Genomic DNA, 25,149 nt, shown 5'->3' with positions numbered 1-25,149 from the left:
GATTGAAATTACGTTCGAAATTGGTTACATCGCCAGAAGTTACGCGTCTGGATATTACAACATTATTTGCTGTGCAGTGTCTTACTGGACGACATGTTCCGTGCACGGCTGGTGAACTGCTTCTGAAGGATTACGTTCTCTATCCTATCCAAAGGCCTAGTGAACTGTCGTTGTCCGCGCAAACGCGAGACGATTGTGCACACAGTGATGGGAGAGGTTTCTACGTCCGTCGGCGTGCCGCTAGGAACCTTTCAAAAAAAAAAAAAAATTTCACTACAAATTATTCAACAATTAATACAGGAATAATTCAAAAAAAAATGTTTAAAAAAAAATTCTAGGAGTTTATCGAGGAGTATTCCTTCGATAATTCGTCCAGAAATTACTGCAGTCATGGATTCCTTCAGATTTTTTCTAGGTTCTTCGTTAGAACAGCTCTTCTAAGATTTCCTTAGGAATTTTTAATGGTATTGCTTCCGGTATTCCTCAAGGAATTTCTTCAGAAATGCCTCCAAATATTCCTTCAAGAACTCTTCCAAAAATTCACTCGAGGATTCCTTCTGTATTTTTTTTTCAGGAACATCTTCAGAGATTGTTTTAAAAATTCCTTCAAGGATTCCCCTAGGAACTCTTCTTGAGTTTTTTTAGGAATTCCTCCTGGAAATCTTTTAAGAACTCCACCAGGAATTGATCCAGGCTTCCTCTAGGACTTTGCTTCCGGGATTCCTCCTGAGGTTTCTTCAGAAATTTCTCCTGGGATGTCTACAGGAGTTCCTTCGCGAACTCTTCTTAGGATTGCTTCAGGAGCTCCAAAAACTCTTGTGATTTCTTCAATTCCTACAGTTAACTCTTCAGAAACTTCTCTTAGAATTCCCTCATGAATTCATCTTGGCATTCCTCCATAAATTCCTCTAGGGATTCCCCTAAGAATTACTGTAGGAATTCCTTCGCGAATTTAATAATTCTTCCAGGAATTCCTTAGGGAATTCTTGCAGGGATTCCTTTAAAAATTCCTTCAGGAATTCCAATAGAGAAGGTCTACTAGATATTCCCCAGGGTTTCCTACAGGCATTCCTCCAGAAACATCTTCAGGGGTTCCTTAAAGAATTCCTTCAGGATTTCCTCTTGGAAATGCTCCAGCGAATCTTCAAGAAATTCCTCTAGGGATTTCTCTAGGGATTCCTCTTGGAATTCCTTCAGGGATTCTTCCAGCAAATCCTCCAGGGGTTTCTCCAAGAATTACTCTAAGAATTCCTCCGAAAATTTATGCAGGGATTCCTCCGCCAAATCCTATAGAGATTCCTCCAAGAATTTGCCTACAGATTTCTCCAGGAATTGCTACAGGAATGTCTCCAGTAATTCCTCCAGGAATACCTCCAGACATTCTTCCAGAAGTTCCTCCAAGAATTCCTCCAGAGATTTCTATTGGGATTTCTATATTGATCCCTCCAGGAATTTCTCTAGGCTTACCTTCACCAGGAAATCCTCCAGGAGTTCCTCTAGAAATTGACTCTCTCAAGAATTTCTCCAATAGTTCATCGAGGAATTACCTCAGAAATTCCTCAAGAGATTACTTCAGAAATCCCTCAAAGAATTAATCAAGAAATTCTTCCAAGAATTCATCCAGAAATTCCTACAGCAATTTCTCTAGAAATTTCTCTAGTAAATTTTCCAAAAAGTCTCCAGGGATTCCTTCAGATATTTCTCCAAGAATTCCTCTCGGAGTTTATCCAGAAACCCTCACAAGAATCCATCCAGGATCAGGATCTCCAAAATCTCCTGCAAGATTCCCGTCAGGGATCCAGACACTCCTCTAGATATTTCTACAGGCATTCCTCCAGAAGTTTCTCCAAGAGTTCCTCTAGGAGTTTCCCCAGGAATTGCTCATAGGATTTCTATAGGCATTCCTCCAGGATTTCTTTCCAGAATTCCTCCAAGATTTCTTCAGGAATTGTTTAAGTTTTAGGTATTCCTCCAGGAATTCTCTCAGAATTTTTTACATGAGTTTCTTAGGATTTTCTTCGGGAATTTGTTCAAGAATTCCTCCAGGGATCCCTCCAAGGATTCTTCCAGCGATTCCTTCAGAAATTTCTCTATGTATTCATCCAGGGATTGCTCCAAGAATTTCGCCAAAGATTCTCCAGGAATATCTTCAGAAATTGTTCAAGGAATTCCTCCAGGAATGCGCTCAGAAATTCGTACAGTAACTCGTCATAAGATTCTTCAAGAAATCCTCCAGGAATTTATTCAGGAATTCCTCCAAGGATTCTTCTAGAGATTCCTCCAAGAATTGCTTCAGGGATTCCATGAGGAATGCATCCAGTGATTCCTCCAGAAATTCATGCATAAATTTCTTGAGAGATATCCAAGAATTCCTACAGGTATACTTTCAGAAATCCCTCCTGAGATTCCTCCAAGAATTGCTTGAGGGATTCATCCAGAAATTCTTCCGATGATTCCCCCAGGGATTCTTTCAGAAATGTTTCCAAGCAGGCCCGTGCGCAGAAAAGGTGGCAAGGGAGGGGTTTTTACTGATTTCGGGAAAATCCGGAGGGGCGCCTAGTGTATGGGACATTAGAAATGGAAGGAGTTAAACCCCCAAAACCCCTCCCTTACGCACGATCTTGCTTCCAAGGATTTTTCCAGGAATTTATCCAGAAATTCCACTAGGAATTCCTCCAGAAATTTCTTAGGGTTTCCTCCCAGATTTCCTAGATATTACTCCAGGAATTCTTCCAGGGATTCCTTTAGGAAATCCTACAGTTAGTCCTTCATAAAATCCTGCAGGGATTCCTTCAAGAATTTCCCCAAGAATTCCTCTAGGGATTTCTCCAGGAATTCCTACATGGTCTACTCCTTAAATTCCTCCAGGCATTCTTGCAGAAATTCCTCCAGCAATTTCTTCAGGAATTCCTCCAGGGCTTCATTCAGGAATTTCTCCTGGGATTCTCCAAGAATTTTCCCAGGGATTGCGCCGGGAACTTTTCCTCGGATTGCTCCAGGAATTCCTCTGGTGATTTCTTAGGAACATGTATTCAGGCGTTCCTTCAGAAATTTCAGAAATATTTTCAACATCTTTTTCAGGGATGCATCCATTAATTTCTGCATGTTATTCATGTTTCTTAGGAACATGTACTCAGGCGTTCCTTCAGAAATTTCAGACAACATCTTTTTCAGGGATGCACCCATTAATTTCTCCATGTTCTTCATGTTGAGATAGTGTTAGAGCAATGCATACAGAAACCAAGAATTATCTCCAAACAATCTTCTAGGAGCTCATCCACGGATTTGTTCAGGAATCTATCCATGAATTTCTTCAAGAATACCCCCTGCAGCTCCTGCAAAGGAATACCTTCAGAAATTCGTCCTGCGATTCTTCCATCCTTCATCATTCATCTTTCATCCTGATATTCTTAATTTTCTCCAAGAAACCCTTCAAAAAGATATCCATTGAATTTTTTTTCCAAAAAACCTTTCCAGAGATTCTTAGGAGTATTTCCAAGGATGAAGAAGGCCACAACAAAAAGGCCAAAACGTCGGAGCAGTATAAACTTGTCTTGACTTAGTGACTGAGAAAGCTAATCCTAAAACATTCCTGCCATTTTGTCCAGGAAATCCTCCAGGTGTATTTCAGATTTTTTCCGAGAACTGCATAATTTGAGAGTTCTCTGGAAATATACCTCCAGAAAATTATTCAAGAATTTCTTCAGGGATTTTTACTGGGATACCTCGAGGGTTGCCTCCAGTGATAGTTTCAAGGCTTTCACGAGAATTCCTTCAATAATTGTTACAAGGATCCTTCTGGAAATACATCAATTGACATTTCTACAGGATTATGCCTAAGATGAGTATATCGAGTATAGAAACTGTCTTGAGGGAAATTCCGGAAAGGACGTATTCAGAAGAATACAACTGGAGGTTTATTCTTAGAGGAATAGAGATCCTCGAATGTCTTGGATTGATAATAATTGCCTATGCTTATTATCAATCCAGGATGAGCAATTACTGAAAGAATTTCATTTAGTCATGGAAGACATTATGTAGACATTTTCATAAAAGCTTCGGACGGGTTTCCTAGAGAAACTGTTGGAGGAAATTCAAAACCAACAATTGAAAAAGCCGCATCAATACTTTGTAAACATACATGATTCTGTCGACTTGAGGCCTTATGAACTCCACTCACACACCTCAACACCACTAACAGAAGCGCAAACATCAAGCTTTCTTTTAATGGTGGTGAGATGCGTGGATGGATTCCAGAAGGCCCAAAGTCGACAGAAACGTGTTTGTTTACGCAATGTTGATGGGGCCTTTTCAATTGTTGGTCTTGAATTGGCGAATAATCCTATAGTATAATTTCAATCCTATTGCAAAACAACATAAAACCCTTCTAATCCCGTTTTTGAAATACGTTCTTCATACCCCTCGCAGGTCTCATAGTGGGTGCGATCATACGCTATGCCGGCACCAAGACGCCGATCATCCACCTGTCGGTCGAGCCCGAACCGGACGCCAAGTTCAACCAGAGCCTTCCACCGGACAGCCTGTGGTTGGTGTTTCCGGGGAAGCTGCCCAACGAGGCCAACACACCTACGCGGGCCAACAAGACCTACTCGTACAGTTTTCGTGGTGAGGTTGCCAAGCTGGAGGAGAACGAGATAGATCTGAAGGCAACCTTCGATCCGGAGATTTTCTTCAACATTATACTACCACCGATCATCTTTCACGCTGGTTATAGCCTGAAGAGGGTAAGTTTTATGAGATTTGTTTGAGTCACATTGAGAGCTAATCAATTCCGGTAGAAATACTTTTTCCGCAATCTGGGTGCCATTCTGACGTTTGCCATTATCGGAACGACCCTGTCGGCGTTCCTGATCGGGGCACTGATGTACGGGTTCGTACAAATGATGCCAAAGCTAAGCGAAAGCTTTACCTTCCTGGATACGCTCTACTTCGGGGCGTTGATCTCACCGACTGATCCCCTGACAATACTAGCGATATTTAGTGATATGCACGTCGATGTTAATCTGTACGCTTTGGTGTTTGGTGAGAGCGTGTTGAACGATGCGGTTTCGCTTGTTCTGAGCGGGTAAGTAATTCGGATTACCTAGGTTTCTAGGGAAAATCCAGAAAGTATAATTGCAACCTGAAAAAAACGACCCGTGCAAAAAAGAATCGGGTGTATCAACAAAATATGTTTACGATCATCGCAGTAATAGTGTCTTATTACTTTAGGTTCGTGTTTTTAAAAGAAAAAGGTAGTTTATTTTCGCAATTTTACAATAGCATGAAACGAGCTCACCAATTTTTGTACATGTTGTTGTAAATGTTGTTGATAACAAACACTGTACAATGTACATCCATGGAACTCTCCGTTGCTGTTTGTACCTATGCAAGTAAAACAATATTTGCAAGAGAATGATTGGAAAGTTTTCTTACTCCTTGCTGCTGGAATGAATACCCGAGAAGTAGGTATACAAACACAATCGGTATTTATCATATACCCAGCGCAACTGATAGGAATGGTTTATTGCATTTATACTTTCTGGTGTCCTGTGTGCTCTAGTATAGCGTTTTTGAATGTAATTCACCCAATTCTAGTGCTATTCAAAACTACGGAGAACACTACTCCAGTACGGGAGGTTTCGAAGGCCATGCCTTCTTGCGATCGCTGGGAGACTTCTTCAGCGTGTTTTTCTTTTCGTTGCTAATTGGAGCTTCGATGGGCTGCATAACGGCACTGATGACCAAGTTCACCCACATCCGGGATTTCCCTCTGCTGGAGTCGGCATTGTTCGTACTGATGTCGTACAGCACGTTCTTGATAGCGGAAGCTGCCGAGCTAACTGGTATGAAGAAAGCTCGGAATCGTAGCATATGAAGTGAAAATAATTGGTTGAAATTGTTTCACAGGTGTCGTTGCTGTACTATTCTGCGGTATTTGTCAAGCTCATTACACGTACAACAACTTGTCGGATGATTCGCGAACTCGAACGAAACAGATATTCGAACTGCTAAACTTCCTCGCAGAGAACTTCATTTTCTCGTACATCGGAGTTTCGATGTTCACCTTCCCGAAGCATCGATTCGATCCGCTGTTCATATTCACTGGCTTTGTAAGTAGACTTCTTTAGTAAACGTTACAGTTTTACCTAAAAGTACTTTTTACTGTTTCAGATTTGCGCAGCAATTGGTCGAGCTATCAACATCTATCCTCTGTCAGCATTGCTGAACATTGCTAGAAAACCAAAGATTTCGTGGAACTTCCAACATATGCTTTTCTTTGCAGGTTAGAGACTAAGAATGCTTCCAGTAGATTAATAAGTTTGTTAACCTTTGGCGTTCATATTTCAGGTCTTAGAGGAGCAATGTCGTTTGCACTGGCAATCAGAAACACAGTTTCTGATGCACGGCAAGCCATGCTCACGACCACATCGTTGATAGTGATTGCCACCGTAATAATCCAGGGTGGCGCTTCTAATTTCCTCCTAAACTGGCTGAAAATTCCGTCAGTATCTTTTTGCATATATTTCAAAACCAGTTTTTGTGCGCTTTAGAAACAATTCATATAGTTCCATGAGCGTTTTCGTGTATATTTTATTTTAATCATTTATTTTACAGAGTCGGTGTCAATGATGAAACGGAAGCACTACCGTACCAGGGCGTGAGAAGTGTAAGTTTCTACTACTTGAATACTCCAAAAACATTGTTAGGGTCGCTTATTTCCTTTAATCACATATACGCACATTAGAGGTCTCAATTTCTGTTATTAACTGCAACCTACTGTTCTATCATTCTCGTTTTTTAATTTTATCTCACTGACACGCAACTCACGTCTCTGATTCTACAATGCTCGAACTAATTGCAATCCAAATCACACAACTGGGGCAAAACACTCGAAAGGTATACAATTCGATGGAGAACACAGCCGGGGTACGTTTCCAAATTATCTGTTGACTCTAATGCTAGACCTGAAGTAGACTGCCTACCTATTAACAAAGTGTGGCTGTATTCCTTGAGCTTAAGTGCTCTGCATCTTCTATATTTCTAAATAATTCTTTCCTATCCTACTTCTGCATGTTCTACTTAGCTTCTTTGTAATTTAACTCAATCTTCACCAGTGCACCCAAGGCACTCTCTAATTCACAAAGTACTTTCAATGTTCCCTAACTTTTCAATTTTAAACTAAACTCAAAAATCAAAAACGTGTCTCATAATATACCGTATTTTTTCTCTACTTGTCCACTTGCACGCATTCCTGCTAACAAATCCAAAATTTGGCTGCGGTTCGGCACTCTCCTACAATTATTTGACACTCCTTTACCGGAAACTTTCAAATGCCCATCTTTTCTGAATCGAATGGTCGAAAATTTACCCAGTCGGTTGATGTCGGTTTGAATCTGAGCCAGCTTCAGGTCAATAGAAGGAGTAGTTCATTGGTAAGAATAAGTATTTATTGGAAATGCGTTTGAAAATTGAGTTTTAGGAAATTGGAAGTTTACACTAAAAATGATCAAACGTGGGTCGCGACACAGATAGGCTGATTTTTATTGGTTGCGAAGTTATAAATAATAAATTTGATTAGAAATGACGATAATACTTAGTAGGACGCAATCAGTGAAGTATTAGATTGAAAGTGGTGAGCTGGATTTTTGTATGGTGAGATGATCAATTCTCCCTTTTCTGTAACGAAATGGTGCAAATAGCGTAGGTATTATTATTTCTTGCCTAATTTGATGCTGTTTGAGCAAATGTTTGGGTAACTGTATTGTTGTATTATTTATTTCTTGCAACTTCATCAACACAGTTACCCAAATTTTTGCTCAGACAGCATCACATTAGGTAAGAAATCATAATACCCACGCTGTTTGCACCATGTCATTGCAGAAATGGAGAATTGATCATTTCACCATTCTAAAATCCAGCTCACTACTTTCAATCTAGTACTTCACTGATTGCGTCCTAAAGGGTGTCCCAACTCAAATTGCACCATGAAAAATAGTGTTTAACTTTTGATTGCTTGCATCAAAATGGCTGATTTTCCAACCAACAACAGTTTATTATGTGTAGATGAAGCCATCCAAATTTCATCAGAATTGGTTTAGTATTGTCGGAGATATCTCCGACGCAAGAAATTTAGATTTTGAGAATTTTGTACAAATAACGAATAAAAAATAATAAATATTTAACATATATGTAACGCTTGAGTCAGAAATACTGAACCGATTACAATATTTTTTTCCTGTAGGTGGCGTATGTAAATAGAAATATTCTATTAAAATTTCATTCGATTTGGCAAACGGATAAAAAGTTTTGGTCGTATATGTAGCCAACATTCTCAATATGCAAAATTGTTTTACTGTATTGTGACATTCAAAGTTTTCCAACTTTGAAAGTGTTAAGCCACTGACTCAAAATTTGGCAATTGATGGTGTCGCCACCTATGCCACGATTTAAACCAAAACTCATTGTTGGTTTTGGATGTTCATTAAATAACGGAACAATATTTTCAAAATAGGTACAGTTTTAGAGAAAGGGTCAAGGTGTTTCGTGATTTTTTTCCTAGTGGAAAATGTTTATCAGTTTTCCTCAACCATTTTTTTCTGAATTTCCTTAAAAAAATGTTTTTTTTAAATATAAGAAATACTTTCCACCAGGACAGTTCGGGAGACACCTTGATCCTTACTCTAAATGTGTATGAAAACCGATTCTTTGTTCCGTTCAACATAAAATAAAACCAAAAAAATGACAAAGCGTTTCTAGTTTCGCCGTAATGATAAAATACGAAACAGCGGCCAAATTCAAGCTGCCAGCCAAAAACTTTCCAACTTCAAATGAATGGTCTATATTTTCCCTTCATAGAAATCTGAAGTTTTGGACGTGTTAAACATTAATTTTAGAGATATTACGCGATGAATTATGTGAAAGTTGATGAAAATTATGCTCAAACACCTCTCTCTCTCTTCTCTCTCCTTGGCGTAACGTCCTCATTGGGACAAAGCCTGCTTCTCAGCTTGTTCTATGAGCACTTCCACAGTTATTAACTGAGAGCTTCTTCTGCCAATGACTATTTTGCATGCGTATATCGTGTGGCAGGCACGAAGATACTCTATGCCCAAGGAAGTCAAGGAAATTTCCTTTACGAAAAGATCCTAGACCGACCGGGAATCGAACCCGTCACCCTCAGCATGGTCATGCTGAATACCCGTGCGTTTACCACCTCGGCTATATGGGCCCTTCCTCAAATACCTGTTTGAATCGATCAAATTTTCATGAGTGTAAACCAGATGATTTCTTGTTAGTTCAAAGCTGGTAACTGGTTTTGCGAAATCGCGAGAAATTTGTTTATATCTGAACGTACATCACAATAAACAAAAGTTTGTCAATTGAAACTACAAAAACACATATTAATTCATCTTTTAAGACCAACAAAGAGTTGGTTTTATAGCAGAATAAGTTTTACCAGTCTTTTTTACCCGCACCTGCCAAAACGAGTTACCTAGTTCTAGCATTAAGGGGGCGATTTGTCCCCGTGTACTCGTGGCCTTAGTTCGATAACTCTAACTAAATAGGGATTCAAATGGTGACCTGCATGATAAAAAATCAACCCAAACTTTGAGTTTACACACGCTCATAAAACCAACGAATTTCATATATTGTGTTAGAGTCAATGAAAAAATGATCAGAAAATTAGTAATAATGTACACTCATTGCACAATTATGGGTCACTCAAGGAACAATCATTTCATAATATGAATCGTTTTTCATACAAAAATAACACTTTCATTATTTTTATTTTATACTAGCTGTCCCGGCAAACTTTGTCTTGCCGTCTTATGGTGGTTTGACAACTGTTGAGCTCGAAATAGCACCGCACTCTAGATTGATTTTATTTCGGTCGTGTTGATTTCCTTCCCAGCTCATAGAAAATCAGTTCTCTATCAATTTTGTTACTTTTCTAGTTGATTTTCGTAACTTTTTATACATATAAACACAGCCACCATGAATACGAATCGAAACGTGCAAGGGTCTTGCAGATCGGTTCGGCCGTTCATGAGTTTTGTTGCCTCAAAGAAGCTACAAACTCATTTTTATATATATAGATAGATTCACTTCATTGAAACTCCTAAAGGAGTTAGGAACAATAAAAAGTTTTATTGTTTTATATAAAAATCTGCTTGTAAAATTCACTTTAGGCGGTGAAAATTACTGAAATGTCGGTGAATAATGAAAACCACAATTTTGGGTCAAAATTGGCTGTGTAACAATTATGGATCAATTTGTTGCCTATTATGGGTCACTCAAGAGGAATCGGCTGAACAATAATGTTTTGTCTATTTTTTCAATGAATGGTCACTTATTCTAGATAGATCAACTAGTAGAATCTAAAACTGGTCTTAAACCTCTTAACGATTTGGAATCAATTTTTCAAAATTGGGATTGCCGAAATCTCCAACACAACCACTGATAAACGCCTAAAAGTATGCAATGCCCATGTACGCAGAACTGTCAATATTATGCTGCACAAAAAGTGACCCATAATTGTGTGATTTTCGGTGTTCCTTGTCACAACAATGAGTCATTTAAATTTTGCCTGAAATAAGCTTTGATTAGCTGCAGTTGCATGAATTTCTACATTTAGAACGTAAATTATACCTTTGTTCTGGTGACGATACCATTTCGCACTTGAAAATCACTAAAGCTCGCATTTACAGAGCTTACGAAAGCAGCGCACGCACTTTATGATGTTCACAATCGAAGCGTTTCTTTGAAAAATGGTTTTACGCCGAACAAAAAATTACCGAAAATATGTATGTTTTGACGTATAAGCCCGTGTGCGATACGTATAGTGACATAAAACAAATCAACTCATCAACGAAAAGTGATAATGGCTAGCAAAAGCTTGCAATTAATTAGTATTTATCTATTAAAGTGGAAAGTGACTAATAATTGTGTGTGACCCATAATTGTGCAATGAGTGTACTTTTGATCCATTCTGTTTCGTATAAATAATTAGTTTACCCTATGTAGTCTTTAAGACCCTTTTTAGTTGATTTCACAAAATCCATAATCGCATAGTCACAAATAGTTGCAAATGGGTTCAAATGAAACCCCCAAATAAAAAAAAATAAAAACAAAAATCTAAAAAGACGGTAAGCTAGTCCACACTTGAGTTTGAGTTTTATATGGGAATTTTATTTATCCAGTATGGGGAAAGCAGACTTTCCAAAGTCTCAAAAAAGGTACTTTAAAGCAGAACTAAAAATTCTCTCCCCCTCTGAAGATTTATCAGTGAACATTTTGTGAGAAGACAACTTTCTAGTTGGACTTCAAATAAGGGGGCCATTAGGTTTCGAAATAATGAACCTTTTTTACGCAGGATTTCTAACTTCTTTATTTGGCATCACTGCATCTTTTACGAATGGAAGAGGGTGGTAACTATCACCTACGGCAGCGGTACTCAGCGTTTTCCGCATTTTTGCACATTTAATTAGAAATCGGTGAAAATTGAAGAGATATGTAACAAATTTATGCTTAATCCAAAGCTTGGTGTTGTAACTAACAAATTATGAAGAAAAACGTCAGTCATTCTTTTGAGATTTGCTCAATTTAGTGGAAAATTACTTATTTTTGCCAAACTTCGTCAAATTACGAAAAATTATGAAAGTAATTTCGGTTTTGTAAGCTTGTACTATTAGCTGCGATACTAACCTTCAGTTTGAGCTTGAGTTTGATTGACCACCCGTGGATGTTACTCCAGTATCACCAAACCAGCTACATTCACACAAGGAACCAATGAGAATCTGCCGATGACTAAGCAGGCATTTTCAGTGTGTGAGTGTTGGTGATCTTCTATTTTTAAGCGACAATGGCGCCTGCCACGTCAGGTTACAGGTCAATGCGGGAAGGGGAAGAAAGTGATGATTGCAATCGTTTATATCCACATCAGACCGAATGTACCCCTGCGTTTGCACAAATTCATGCGGATGTCGGAGTGTTGGTAAGGTATGGTTGGCAATGGGCTCACACATTGGTGCGTAAATGCCAGGCGTAAGGTGATAGATTAGTGTATTCATTACTCTGAAGATATTGCGGCACAATTCGCTTGATTCCATAACTCGTAGGCGTTATATGACAGATTGACATTGTGTTAGCAAAGTTGGAAGGAAAGAAAACGGTTTATTTTCATCCCGTTTCTGTTCTAGCGATGGCTATGAACTTATGAATATACAATGTATAGCGTGGGTCATCGGAACCGTTTTCTCAGATCAATGCTGTTTTGGTTCCGTTTCGGGTCCTGAGTATATTTGCAAATTTTGAGCAAGATCGGTTGCGTCTACACTTTGCGCATTGCAATTGAAATTTGTATGGGATTTTGTATAGGAAAACATACTTCTTTGCATTTTTGTCATAAGTTAAAAAAGTTTGCCTACTATTTGACCAATAATAATATAAAATGATAGCTTAGGATGTTCTGAAAAACTTTGTTGAATTATCACGCCGAGGACCTGGGATCGAATCTCACTCCCGACAAACTCGCAAAATGTGAGTTCTTCCTTCGGAAGGGAAGTAAAGCGTGGGTCCCGAGATGAACTAGCCTAGGGCTAAAAATCTCGTTAATACAGATAAAAAAAAAAAAAAAAAACTTTGTTGAAGACCGCAAAGCGATCCGATGCTTGTAAAAAAAGTTATATACAACAAACCGCATGCATGTGTTAAAGTTTTAACATGTAAAGGAATAACAATAGCACCAAAATCATGCTGTTTCGACAAGCAATGCCAACGCTTTAACTTTTTTCGAAAGCATCAGATTACTTCGTGGTCTTCGAAAACGTTTTTCAGGACACCCTAGGCTATGCTTTCACATGATCGGTTATATGGTTTTAGAAAAATTCGTGCTTCTAATGAGAGAAATGCAAAAAAGTACCCCATATAAATTTCAAACGCGATGCACAAAACGTAGGCATAACCGATCGTGGCCAAATTTTGCACAGTTATTTGAGTCCTGAAATGGGACCCCAAATGCTTTGATGCCATCAAATTTTACATTTTTCCATATAACGGATGACCCACTCTAATGAATTATATATGTAGAGAAGAGAAAGAGATAAAGTAGGAGGAAAGAGACGGGCCAGGGATTGAACCCAGAACCTATGCAGAAGGAATCAGAAGCGGTAGCCACTAGACCACCAAGCCCGTCGTTTCATTTCAGTTGCATAATGAACCAGTGCGGAAAGTTTAGTCATTATGATACCGAAATGAGTTATATATATTAAAAATTATGATGCTGAATTGCATAAACGTATATTTGTGTATCTTAAAAATGCGATAATTTTTATGGCTAGTATCTTCGGCAAAGTTGTTAGCTTTGACAAGAGCTGTTGATTGATGATCCAAATCATTAAGAATTCAACAACGATTGATTTGCTTATGATTTGGACCATCAATGATCTGCTTTTGAACAAGCCAACAACATTGCCAAAGATACCAAGATTGTTCGAAGTGATATCGTAAAATATTTACGATCCAAACTATACCATTTTTATAGAACACTTGCGCTTCCATCCAGCGGCGGGTGGTGACGCCAAAGATTATATTCGCCACACATATAACGTGCAGTGATGCCAAATAAAGATGTCAGAAATCATTCGGTATTAAATGTTCATCGTTTCGAAAGCGGACCTGGTGTGATGGTTAGAACACTTGGCTATCACGTCGAGGACCTGGGATCGAATCCCACTCCCGACAAACTCACAAAATGTGAGTTCTTCCTTCGGAAGGGAAGTTAAAGCGTGGGTCCCGAGATGAACTAGCCTAGGGCTAAAAATCTCGTTAACCCTCTAATACCCAAATTTTTGATTTTGATCTAAATACCATTTTTCGTCATCTAAAATCGATTTAAACATGTTTTGGAAGATGATTCTTTTTAATTCTTGATTTCGTGAATTTCAGTTTTTGATTTTTCTTATGTTTATTTTTGAACATCTCCACACTTTTATATTTTTCCTGGAAGCCTTTTTGGGGTACGGATTTTTTGAGATGAGAACATTTTGAGATTTTATGATTATTGTAGAAATATTTTTATTTTATTTATTTTTTTCATATAAAATTTTATTTTCCGTGTAATTTTAAGGAAAATAATTTTAGAGTGTATTCGATTCCCTTAAACTATTAAACTAGGGTAGAATGATTTGGGAAAAAATTAAAATATGTTAATTGTTGCGTTTCAATACAAAATAAACATTGACTTCTAAAAGGTGACCAAAACATCAATTTTTCATAGATTTTTCAAAAATGTAAATACGCTTTAAAATACACCAAAAAACATTTTGAGATATACAAAACAGTCCTAAATATCTGCCAAAAATATAAAAATTTTGATTTCCCACGAAACAAAAATTACAAAAATGCTCAAACTATACTCCGTCTAAAGGCGGGGTTGGGTATTAGAGGGTTAATACAGATTAAAAAAAAATCGTTTCGAAATTTAATATCGCCCATATTAGAAGTCCAACTAGAAAGTTGTCTTCTAGCAAAATGTTCACTGATATATTCTCTAAATCTTCATAGGGGAAGAAAAACGTTACGATTTCTCTATCTAGATTTTTGCACAAAATTTTCCAGAGGAAACTTTTGTCATTCCCTTTCAAACCAAGGTAGACTCTCTGGCGTAGATCATGTATTTTTCTTCTTTCCACACCTTAGCGGAAATTCCAATAATTTCGCCTTGGAACACTTTCTCCCCCATCCCCCTTCTTTATTCTCCTCTATTCGATTGATTTTTCATCAAACAGATAATGTTTTTTTAAACGAACGCAGAACTTTGAATTCTTGCGGTGTACTTGTCAACGGTACAGGTACAGTGTTGCACGATCTGATTTAGTTTATAAAATGATTAGAGTTAGATCGTCAGGTTTAACTTGAACAAATACCGAATATGTTTCAAATTTTTGGTTATCTTATTGTCGGTTTCGGGCCTTTTGGGCGAATGCCGCTTGGCCAAAAAAGGAATATTGAACTTAAGTCATTATGCGACTGTTCTCCACATCAGTAAAACCCTAAAGAACAGATCATGATTTGCAGAAGGAAAAATCTCTGATGAAATAGTGTCAGTTTCAGGGCTTAACTTAACACTGAATGGTAAAACTAGAAAGAATAGCCTATGATTAAAAGAAGGAAAAACTTCTCACGATCATAGGGACGTGAAACCATCTCAACAGGGCTTCTATTTTGGGCACTTTTCAGCTATAACTCAAACAATTTTGAACCAATTGACACAATTTTTGGAACGTATAGCATGTGTACAAAATTTCAAGTCAATTGGTTTGGAATTGACTGAGTTATAGCGAAACGTGCCTAAAATACCGGCCACTGCCCGAGCCGCTACACTATTGCTTGCTAGAATGGCAAAAAGTTTATCTGAATTCTTTCGAACAAAATTATGCCAAACGAGACGACCCATTCGACCAGATGGCCGGAAACCCTCATTGTCCACTATATAATATTTGATTTTTAGGGGTTATCCATGTTCACTTGTTCATACTCATTCAATTCAAAATATTACTGTTATGAGTGTTTATTTGTTGTATTAATGTCACAATCTAGTTTAATTTATTAAGCATTTTCAATAAAAAAAAGCATTAAATTGAAACTATATCTTCTGTACAGGATCTTGAAAATCAGGACAGCGAAGGAGCAACAACTCCTGGTGGAACCAGGAGAGGTAATGAAAAGGCTGTTCTAGCCCGAGTATGGGGTAGTTTCGATACAAGGTAATAAATCAACCTTTCTGGTATTTAATTTAGATTTACTTATCCTATACGATTCGACTTCTCGTAGATACATGAAACCACTGTTGACCCATTCGCGTCCAACGCTGCTGGAAACGCTTCCAGTATGCCTTAGCCCATTGGCTAGGTTACTAACCACCACCGAACAACTGACACAGGTTTGTGTTGATGGAATGGAATGAAATAATCGGATACTAATCCAATTCTATCGCTCTTCCATTGTACAGGAGGGTCCTACGCGGCGTGCCGACTCGGACTCCGATCTGTGCATCGACGATGACGATCGGACCTCGCGGGGCGACGGCAGCATCCGTCGCAATTCGATCAATCGCGTAAGTATACGACTTGTTTCGGATGATCGTACTATTTTTGCGAGCTATAAAAACCGTGACTAGGACATATATGGAATCTAGAAGGGGAAAAAACGCGCCGCTAACAACCATTACACTAGAGTCTAACATTGTGCACGTATTGTGGGCATCATTGCATATTGGTTTGATTTGAAGATGGTGAACATTTGTCCAATTACGACGAAAGGTTTAAAAAATCTAGTCCAAAGAATTGCTCGAATATTTTTGGGAGATCGGGATTTGACGGTAGTTGACCAACTTGTTAGCGAATGGTATAAGGATAGCATGTATTAATATAACTAACATTAGCAAGAAAACCGATCTAGTCGAGTAGGGTGATACGCGGAAAATGGAGCATCACAGTACAGAATCTGCCAAAAAATCTGAAAAACATTCAATACACACTTATAACAAAAAGCCATGATTTATTATCCTTACTAGTAACATCCAATGTTGGTTTTATTTATCTTATTTTCTGTTTTTTTTACACTTATTAAATGCATGCACGGCATATGCGCCATTCAACGATTAACGATTAACGGTATGGATCACACAAACTAAACTTACTAATTCACATATACCCATGTATGTAGACCACTAGTGACGATGCGAATAGGGAAATTAATCAATTTAGTAGACTAGGGAATGATTTTATCTAACTTTCTGTTTCCTAACTGTAAGTGGTTTCAATTAGTTGCAATTGGTGTTCTGTAAATTCTGGAGTTTATGTTTTATTTTAGATTTTTTTTTTCATTTTCAACAAAAATTTCTTTCCCATTTGTGTTTTCCTTATTTCAGCCCATATCGAGAAAGCGTTAGAGCGTTGAGTGTTCCTATTTCCAACCTTGTTTTGCATCGCAGTTTGTTGAAAAAATAGAAAATAGAAAACAAATAAGCCGAAGACAACAGGGTGACAATAATCGTCACAGGATAAGTGTAATAAGGAGCTGATCAAATCATGTTCCTCGTTGCACCTCTCCACTAGAATCAAACGGTATCAACGATATCTACTTGAGTATTTTAATCTTTGCCAAATTTGTATATTTTAAGTTATGTAGTTTTGAAGTTGTTAGGCTTATTTAGCACCTCTTTATAGACATCAGTTGAAGATGCGGGGGCTTTGAGAACTAAAACGAGTTGTTTAGGAAGACGTGTGTGTGTGTGTTAAGTCGGTTAAAAGTGATCATTACAATACTTTTCTGCAATTTTGCAGCTACAAAAAAATAACTTTTCAAATTTGTGCATTTGATGCTGCACGCTATGTCTGAGCCAGCAGATTATAAAAATTGAATGTACATCGGGTTTCTTTCCACCAAACATCAGTATTCAAGCTATATTTTCATTTGCAGAAGGTTTTAAAATATTTCATCGGGGAAATTTTGATTTTTGCATTTTTTAGCTGTTTTTCATACAAATTTACATGAAATTCTCATTTTCGGCCAATTTCGCTCCCATACAAAATGTATGGAAAAATTTTCACCGATAGAATATTTTGAAACCTTCTGCATATGAAAATATAGCTTGAATACTGATGTTTGGTAGAAAGAAACCCGATGTACATTCAATTTTTATAATCTGCTGGCTCAGACATAGCGTGTGCTGTGCTAATTTTCATTAGTTTCTGAAGGAGTATCTGAAATTTCTCCAAAAGATTTCTTAGGAGATTTATCTTCAGGAACCCCTGTAGATATTCTTTTAGAAACCTTTAAAAGTCAAGTAAAACTACTAACATTTCACAGAAATCCTTTTAACGCACGCTCAAAAAAGTGCTCGCAAGATGCCAAGTATAAACCATGGAATGAAAATTATGTTCTCATGAACATTTCTGGAACCAGGGTTCAAGAATGCATAAAATAGCTCATGATGTAGATACATTTGACAGTTCAGTGATTCATGATTGAAGGACGGATTGGGTAAATAATCTCTTTCAAATTACACCAGAAACGAAGAACGACAGAAAATTTTGCTAATATGTCTTCAAGGACTCAGCCAGAAAGCCATTCAAGCATGTTTCTAGAGAAACTTATACAATAGTTGTGCCTGTTTTTCTCCTGCAAATATGTGCCTGACCCAACTTAGGCGTCTTCAACACAACCGTTCAAATGCCTAAGACATCGCTTCCCAACCTTTGCTCTCGCGACCCCCGAGTCGGTTAACACCCCGCTTTTCGTAGAACAATCGCAGCATGCCTGCAAGCAGTTGGGGGGTCGCGAAACGAAGGTTGGGAAACCGTGGCCTAAGATACCTAAGATACCGATACCCGAGCAGAAGAAAATATCAACAGCATAATAAAATATGTTATTTTGGCTTGATAACTGAATACTGGAATCAGTTATTTTTATGCTATTAGCATAACATAAGCGGCAAAATAACAAATATCATAACAAAAAAATGTTCCTGGAAGGCTAATTCAATAACATGCTTTGTTAGATCAATCACAACTTAATAATAAGAAATTTCTGAACTTGTTATTTTTGTGTTATTGTTTATCACATATTTGTACATTCTATATTGTAGGATAATAACTAAACTTGTTCTACAACAAAATATATTATTGAATTGTTATCTTGTGAATATGCCCCAATAATTTGAACATAACAAAATAAGATTTCCCAACAAAACATGTTATTTAAAAGATAGGGTCTTGTACCATTAGGGCAGGTGTACCTATTTTGGGCACTTGCCGCTATAACTAAGTCAATTTCCAACCGATTGATTTGAATTTTTGTACAGAGTTAGATACTGTACGTGCCTAACTCTATATAAACTTTCAAATCAATCGGTTTAAAGTTGACTTAGTTATAGCGGCAGATGCCCAAAATAGGTACACCTGCCCAAATGGAACAAGACCCTATATTTTGATAAGTTAACAATAACAAACTATTATATAAAAACAAGCTATGTGATTTTGTTGTTATCAGATTTCTCTTAACCCTCCTTGTGCATTAGCGTCATTTTTGACGTGCGCTACGTCAGCGAGCTATTGCCAATGTAATGCATTAGGATGATTAAACTTTCTACCTCGTTCATCTCGGAATTATTGCTGAGAATCTTCAAGGGATTCGTCCCAATATTTCCCCTAGAATTCCGCCCTGTATTCTCAAAAGATCCTTCCAAGATTCCCTCCCGGTATTCCCAAAGGCTTTTTTTAGATTTTTTCCGGATTCCTTCCGAGATTCTTTCAAGGTTTTCTCCAGATTTTTTCAAAGGATTCCTCCAGGGACTTCTTTTTTAATTTCTTCAAATCTTTCAGGTATTTCTTCATTGATTTTTCCCGGATTTTCTTAAGAGGTTTCTCCTGGGATTCCTCCTCTGTTTTTTCAGGGATTCTTCCCGGTTTTCCCAAAGGGATTCCTCTCGAGATTCTTTCAGAGATTCCTCACGAGATTTATCACGGGATTCCCCCTGAGATTCCCGGAATTCCTTCGGTGATTTCTCCTGGGATTTTTTAAATGATTTCCATCAAGAATTCCTCTCGCGATTCAATCAGTGACTCAGGGACCTTCGGGAATTCTTCTTGGGATTCATTTATTGATTTCTTCCGGGATTTCTTCATTGATTCCTGCTGGGATTCCTCCCAGGAATTCCTCTTGGAATTCTTCCACATTTTTTCCAGTGGTTTCTGAAGGTATTTCTTCCGGGATTCCTTCCAGGATTTCTCCTGAGACTTTCGCTAGTTTCTCCCAAAATCCTTCCGAGATTCTTTCAGGAATCAAGAATTACTCCATGATTTTTTATCTCAGATTCCTGCAAAGAATTCTCTCGGGATTTCTTTAGGAAGCTCTTCTGGGTTTCCTGGGATTCTTTTTCTTGATTCCTCCCAAGACCCCTTTAATAATTTCTCCCGAGATTTTCTAAGGGATTTCTTTCGTGGTTCCTTAAAGGATTTCTTCTGGAATTCCTACATTGGATTCCCCAACCATTTTTTTCAAGGTTCCACCTGGAATCTCTCCCGAGATTTCTTCCAGGATTCTTCCAGGGATTCCCCCAGGTTATTTTCTATGACTCATTCCGGAATTCTTTCAGGGATTTATTCCGTGATTCCGTCAGAAATTCCGCCTGGGATTTTTTTGAGGATTTCTCTCGAGATTGCTTCATAGATTTTTTCCCGAGATCTTTTTAAGGAATTCTCTTGAAATTATTCCCGAGATTCTTTCAGGGATTCCTTGCGGTATTTTTCCCAAAATTCCTTCAGGAGTTCCTACCTTGATTCCTTAAGTATTTCCTCCCAGGATTCCTTCATAGATTTCTCCTGGAATTTCTCCTGAGATTTTTTTCAGGAATTCGTCCCGAGATTCTTCCAAAGATACCTCCAGCATTCTTTTTGTTTTTTAATGTATTTCTTCAAAAAAATTTCTCCAGAATTCCTTCAGGTATTTTCCCTATTCCTCCCAAAATTGCTTCCGAGATTTCTTCAGGGATTATTTCGAGGATTTGTCCAGGATTTTTAGAGATTTCTTCAGGGATTCTTCCCGGGAGTGCTCTTGGGATCCTTCCAGGAGTTCCTCCCGGGATTCTTCCATTGATTTTTCCTAGCATCCCTCCCTGTGAGGGATACCTCTAGAATTCTTCTTATTCGCTCAAGGATTATTTCATTCCTGATTTTTTAAGGCATTTCTTTAAGGATTCATCTCCTCCAGGGATTTTCCTGTGTTTCTCCCAAAATTCCTCCCAAAATTCCTAGCATTGCTCCCGTGTTTCTTTCAGGAATTCATCCTGGGATTCTGTCTGAATACCTCCATGTTTTAACGTATATCTCCCTATCACCAGGGATTTTCCCGGATTCCTTTCAAGATTCCTTCCGAGATTCCTTCAATGTTTTTTTTTCAGGGATTCCTCCATCATTTTTTGAGAGACTTTTTCAGGCATTTCTGTAGGGATTCCTTTAGGCATTTCTTCCACTATTCCTTCAGGTGTTCTTCCCGGGATTCCTCCTTTGATTCCTTCTGGGATTCCTCCTGAGGTTCTTCCAGGCATTCATCCTAAGATTCTTGCAGAGATACCTCCAATATTCTTTTAGTGATTCCTTATGGTGTTTCTCACGGGATTTCTGCCAGGATTCCTTCAGGAGTTTTACCGGCATTCCGTCAACTCAACACGATTTATTTAACCCTTTCCCTCCCACGACTTTGAACGACTATTACTAATACCAAGAAAGCTTTTCCGAAAAAAAGTGCTCGAACAAAAGTTGTTGCAAATTGGCCAATTTTTTTCGAAATAAACGAACAAGTTTTTAGTTGAAAATCAATAGTTTTTTGATTATAATCGTTCCACTATTGAAACAAGTAGTTGGCAGTTGGGTTTACCTAATGTGATTACAATCATATTCTTAAAACTTTTGCATCATGTTCATCTAATTCCGTTTGTCTCCAGTTCGCCGAAAATCGATGGTGCTCTAGAGCAACCATGGGCAGTAGAGGGTTAAAGATTCCACCCGAGATTCCGTAACGGGTTTTTGCCATGTTCCTTCCACGGATTACTTGCAGGATTCTCCTCCAGAGATTTTCCCAACAAATCTTTGAAGGAATCCCACCAAAATATCTACCAGGATTTTTACTGAGACTGGATTCCTCAAGATAATTTTCCAAGGATTTCTACGAGGATTTCTCCATGTATGAGGGAAGGAGAGTCTTTGATAGTGTAACGAGTCATGTATTAAGTATGTTGAAAATGCTACAAGGTGACCGGGGATTTCAAAATTGATATAATGTTTAACGCAATTCATCTAGAAATTCTTTATGGAATCTTTGAACGAATTCTCTGGTAGAATCCTTTATACATTTCAAATGTTCTTCGAATGATATAATTTGAGGGAATCTCATAAAAAATCTTGGAAAATTTAGTAAAATTGTTAGAGACGCAATATTAGAATCCCTGAAGCTCTTAACAATTTGTTGAAAACACACTCGATTCTTATTTTTGCACGGATCGATTTTTGGTCGTAACTTTTTTATCGTTTTAATCGTCATTTTTTTTTTCGGCTTCCCAAACTAACATAGTATTAAGGCAGTAATAAATTGTAAAATGTAAAATCAATGTAAAAACAAATGATTTCGGCTCAGTTATGCACATGTGGCGCCCGAGCCTTCCAAATAAACGAATAAGTAAAAAAAAACCGTCAATTTTTAAATGTTCCCATGAAATGTTGTACACAAGAAGGCACGACCAACATATTTCGGTTTAATTTTTAGTTTTACCCACCAGATCATAAAACGCCATCACACTGCAACGAAGGAATCTTTTTCTGTGGTTGTTAAATACAATGTTTCGTATGCAGAAAATTCACGCACACATTTGTCTGCATCTTCCCAAAGACGAAGACAACTATTTGTTTACAATTTACTGACGAGAAACAACAATTTATTTAAATAATTGAGCAGCTTTTGGTGCATTCTGCAACAGCGACATCCAAATTTGATGTAGGGTAGCGAACCACTTGGGCAGCGGCCGGTATTTTGGACACTCTTCGCTATAAACTCTGTCAATTCCAAACCAACACAGTTAAAATTTTCGTGTAATTTTGCGTTGATTTCGATGCACATATGTGGAGCATCGAAATAAACGCAAAATTGCGTTAGATTTTAAAATTACACGAGCTATATAGCGAGTCGTGTAAAATTCAGTTTCGTTGAAATTTAAACGATTTGCTCAATTTGTATGCTGCTGCATTTTTCATTGAAGTTTCATTTTTATTTTTCATGCTACCTATCTAATTGAATAAAAATCGATGGACTAGTCCTTTACGTGAAGGAGCAAACATCCTTTGCCCTGTTTTGCCATAAACTGCGCCATCATTCCTGTCCACGATACAAGCGAATTTCAAAACAAAGCACCGGGAGACGCTCAGCGACTACAGTTGAAAGTGCCGCTGGTGTGGGTGATTTTTTGCCGGATTAGATGGAATTCTTCGTAATCTGCACTTACCCGATCAGCCATTATTCAGTGTGCACTCACCAACAATCCTAAACCACAAACATCGCGGCACAAAACTTGCAAACAACGTGTCTTCCGGTGCTTTCCATGAAATTAACTTTCTCAGTCGCTAGCAAAACAAAACTGAAACAGGTGACGCCATTTGCATTGACTCCAAAGCAAAAGTTGGAAATTTACACAACTTGAAATTTATAGCTTTGTTGACAGAAAATCGGATGCTTTTCAATGTATTTTTCAATACAAAGTTGAAAATACAATCTGATGGTATTTTGAGTTGATTCAAGAGTAAAATTGTGTGTTTTTAATGCTCCAGGTATGTACATCAAATTAAACTCAATTTTAACTAATTTTTTCGATTGAATTCGTTTAATTTCACAACAACAACGATTTACATATTGTTTAAATTTAAATATTTTTTTCTGTGAATTGACTTGAAATTTCGTACACGGCTAGATACTATACGTATCTCATCGCGTTTCAAAAATTGTGTCAATTAGTTCGGAATTGGCTGAGTTATAGCAGAAAAGTGCCCAAAATAGGACCCCTGCCGAGATGGTTCCACTTCCCTACCATAGAGATTTTGTGGTTTGTGAATTGAAGGTCAGGCCAGTAGTAAATCTAGCGAAGTGAAAATTAAACGGTAATGAAGAACAATTCGGATAGCTGCTGCTTTGGCGCGGTTTTCTTCTGCATACGTTAAACGTGAAGAATTGTGAAATCGTAAGTGGAGTGAAATATAAACGTGGAATTTTGCATAATCAACCTATTTCCAATGCTATAGGGGCTGGTTATGGATAGTCTACACCTTTTGCTCCTATCTACTTAATGTGTCATTGTCAAAGGTAAGTTGGAATATCTTCAATTATTGGCTGTTTTCCATCTGATATGACGGGAATTAGCGCCTATGCCGTAGTAAATTTCTACCCTGGTTCATCTCCACTGAAGAATTCTTTACTTCATTCTTGGATTTTTTTGGAGATCAACACATATTCTTAGAGATGAGATACTAGCAAAATACATGACGAATGCTGGGTCATTTTTCTACATAGCAGGTTTTGTTTCAGTGGAGTTGTTCTGCTGAAGATTGTTTTGATATTGTAAGATTGTAATTGTTTTACAAACTATCAAGCCAAAGCAATGAGTGTTTTTTTTTTTCAATTTTGTAAATTCTGAATTCAATCACAACTGGCTTGTCACACACACGACTTGTATAGGGAGAACACTATGTGCCAATCTTGAAAGCGTGCAAATAACTGAAAAAAAAAACAAAAATCAACGAAGCGTGTGTTAGTCAACGGGATGTTTATCATTTAAGTTTTATCTGTTATCAATTGGGTTATAGTTTCGAATTCTAAATGAAGAAAAACAGTAGCTTAATTACATCACAATCGCGCCATCAAACAACGTACAGTTACTGTAGTCCCGGATGGAATCCTGGCCTTAACTACTGTTTATTAAAAAGAAAATTGGGTAATTATTAAACTAGATGTTGGTGAGATATCATCTGTGATTAGGCACTATAAATGCTATCATGTATAATTTATAATTAGTCGTACTTAAGGGTTAAGTTTCTTTTATTTTGCAGAAGGAGCAATTCTGCACGTGTATTATGTTATTTTTATTGGATCCACTACTAGTTTCAGCTGCTAGTGTACATTGTAGGTATGACAAACGGTAATGACCGAGAGGCTAGGTCCTACATTTAAGACTCTGCTGATACATCATAGCGAACAGTTTGTTAATTAGTACACACTAGAGTGGTTTATGCAGTGATACCTACGTGAGTTTTATGCAGAGTGAAAAGTAATCAAACGTTATGACGAATAGAATCTATCACCTTTGGCTACAGTATCGTGTTATAACTATTGTTTAAAGGGAATATATATTTAAGCAGACGAATAATGGTTTGTCAAGCGTACTGGATAGTAATTATCGTTTTAGAAAACACATTAAATCAAAAGAGTGAAAAAAAATGTATGTCGCAAATACAGTGTCCTGTCTAAAGTTTCGTCTATTTGTCCTTTCTCTTGTTCCGGTGGTCGCTCACTGTCTCCGCTTCACACAATCCGTATCCGAAA

General features: G+C 37.7%; 1 protein-coding gene and 1 long non-coding RNA gene across 9 annotated transcripts in view; one reads left to right on the top strand and one right to left on the bottom strand.

Annotated features, from left to right (window-relative positions):
* The window catches only part of LOC109417759 (sodium/hydrogen exchanger 7), a 47,541-nt gene that overhangs the window by 21,907 nt on the left and 485 nt on the right, over window positions 1–25,149 (top strand). The window contains exons 2-14 of one of the 8 annotated variants that reach the window (XM_029853253.2): window positions 4,429–4,745; window positions 4,800–5,086; window positions 5,599–5,846; window positions 5,911–6,113; window positions 6,175–6,286; window positions 6,352–6,505; window positions 6,619–6,670; window positions 6,901–6,930; window positions 7,377–7,436; window positions 15,667–15,770; window positions 15,838–15,946; window positions 16,016–16,120; window positions 16,732–25,080. In XM_029853253.2, the coding sequence (XP_029709113.2) occupies window positions 4,429–4,745; window positions 4,800–5,086; window positions 5,599–5,846; window positions 5,911–6,113; window positions 6,175–6,286; window positions 6,352–6,505; window positions 6,619–6,670; window positions 6,901–6,930; window positions 7,377–7,436; window positions 15,667–15,770; window positions 15,838–15,946; window positions 16,016–16,120; window positions 16,732–16,797 (1,847 nt within the window). In that variant the 3' untranslated portion in view covers window positions 16,798–25,080. Of the gene's footprint in view, window positions 1–4,428; window positions 4,746–4,799; window positions 5,087–5,598; window positions 5,847–5,910; window positions 6,114–6,174; window positions 6,287–6,351; window positions 6,506–6,618; window positions 6,671–6,900; window positions 6,931–7,376; window positions 7,437–15,666; window positions 15,771–15,837; window positions 15,947–16,015; window positions 16,195–16,731; window positions 25,081–25,149 lie in introns of those variants that run through there. The other 7 variants (XM_029853255.2, XM_029853251.2, XM_029853252.2 and 4 more) reach the window with 7 other exon arrangements.
* LOC134287723 (uncharacterized) lies at window positions 7,830–15,660 on the bottom strand. The gene is made up of 2 exons (XR_009997477.1): window positions 9,247–15,660; window positions 7,830–8,949 (listed from the first exon to the last, which is right to left on the bottom strand). It is a non-coding gene; the product is annotated as an uncharacterized LOC134287723 (long non-coding RNA).

Source organism: Aedes albopictus, chromosome 2 (assembly GCF_035046485.1).
Source record: "Aedes albopictus strain Foshan chromosome 2, AalbF5, whole genome shotgun sequence".
Taxonomy (NCBI): Eukaryota; Metazoa; Arthropoda; class Insecta; order Diptera; family Culicidae; genus Aedes; species Aedes albopictus.
Note: the sequence above shows the minus strand (reverse complement) of the source record. Positions and strands in the feature narration are given on the sequence as shown.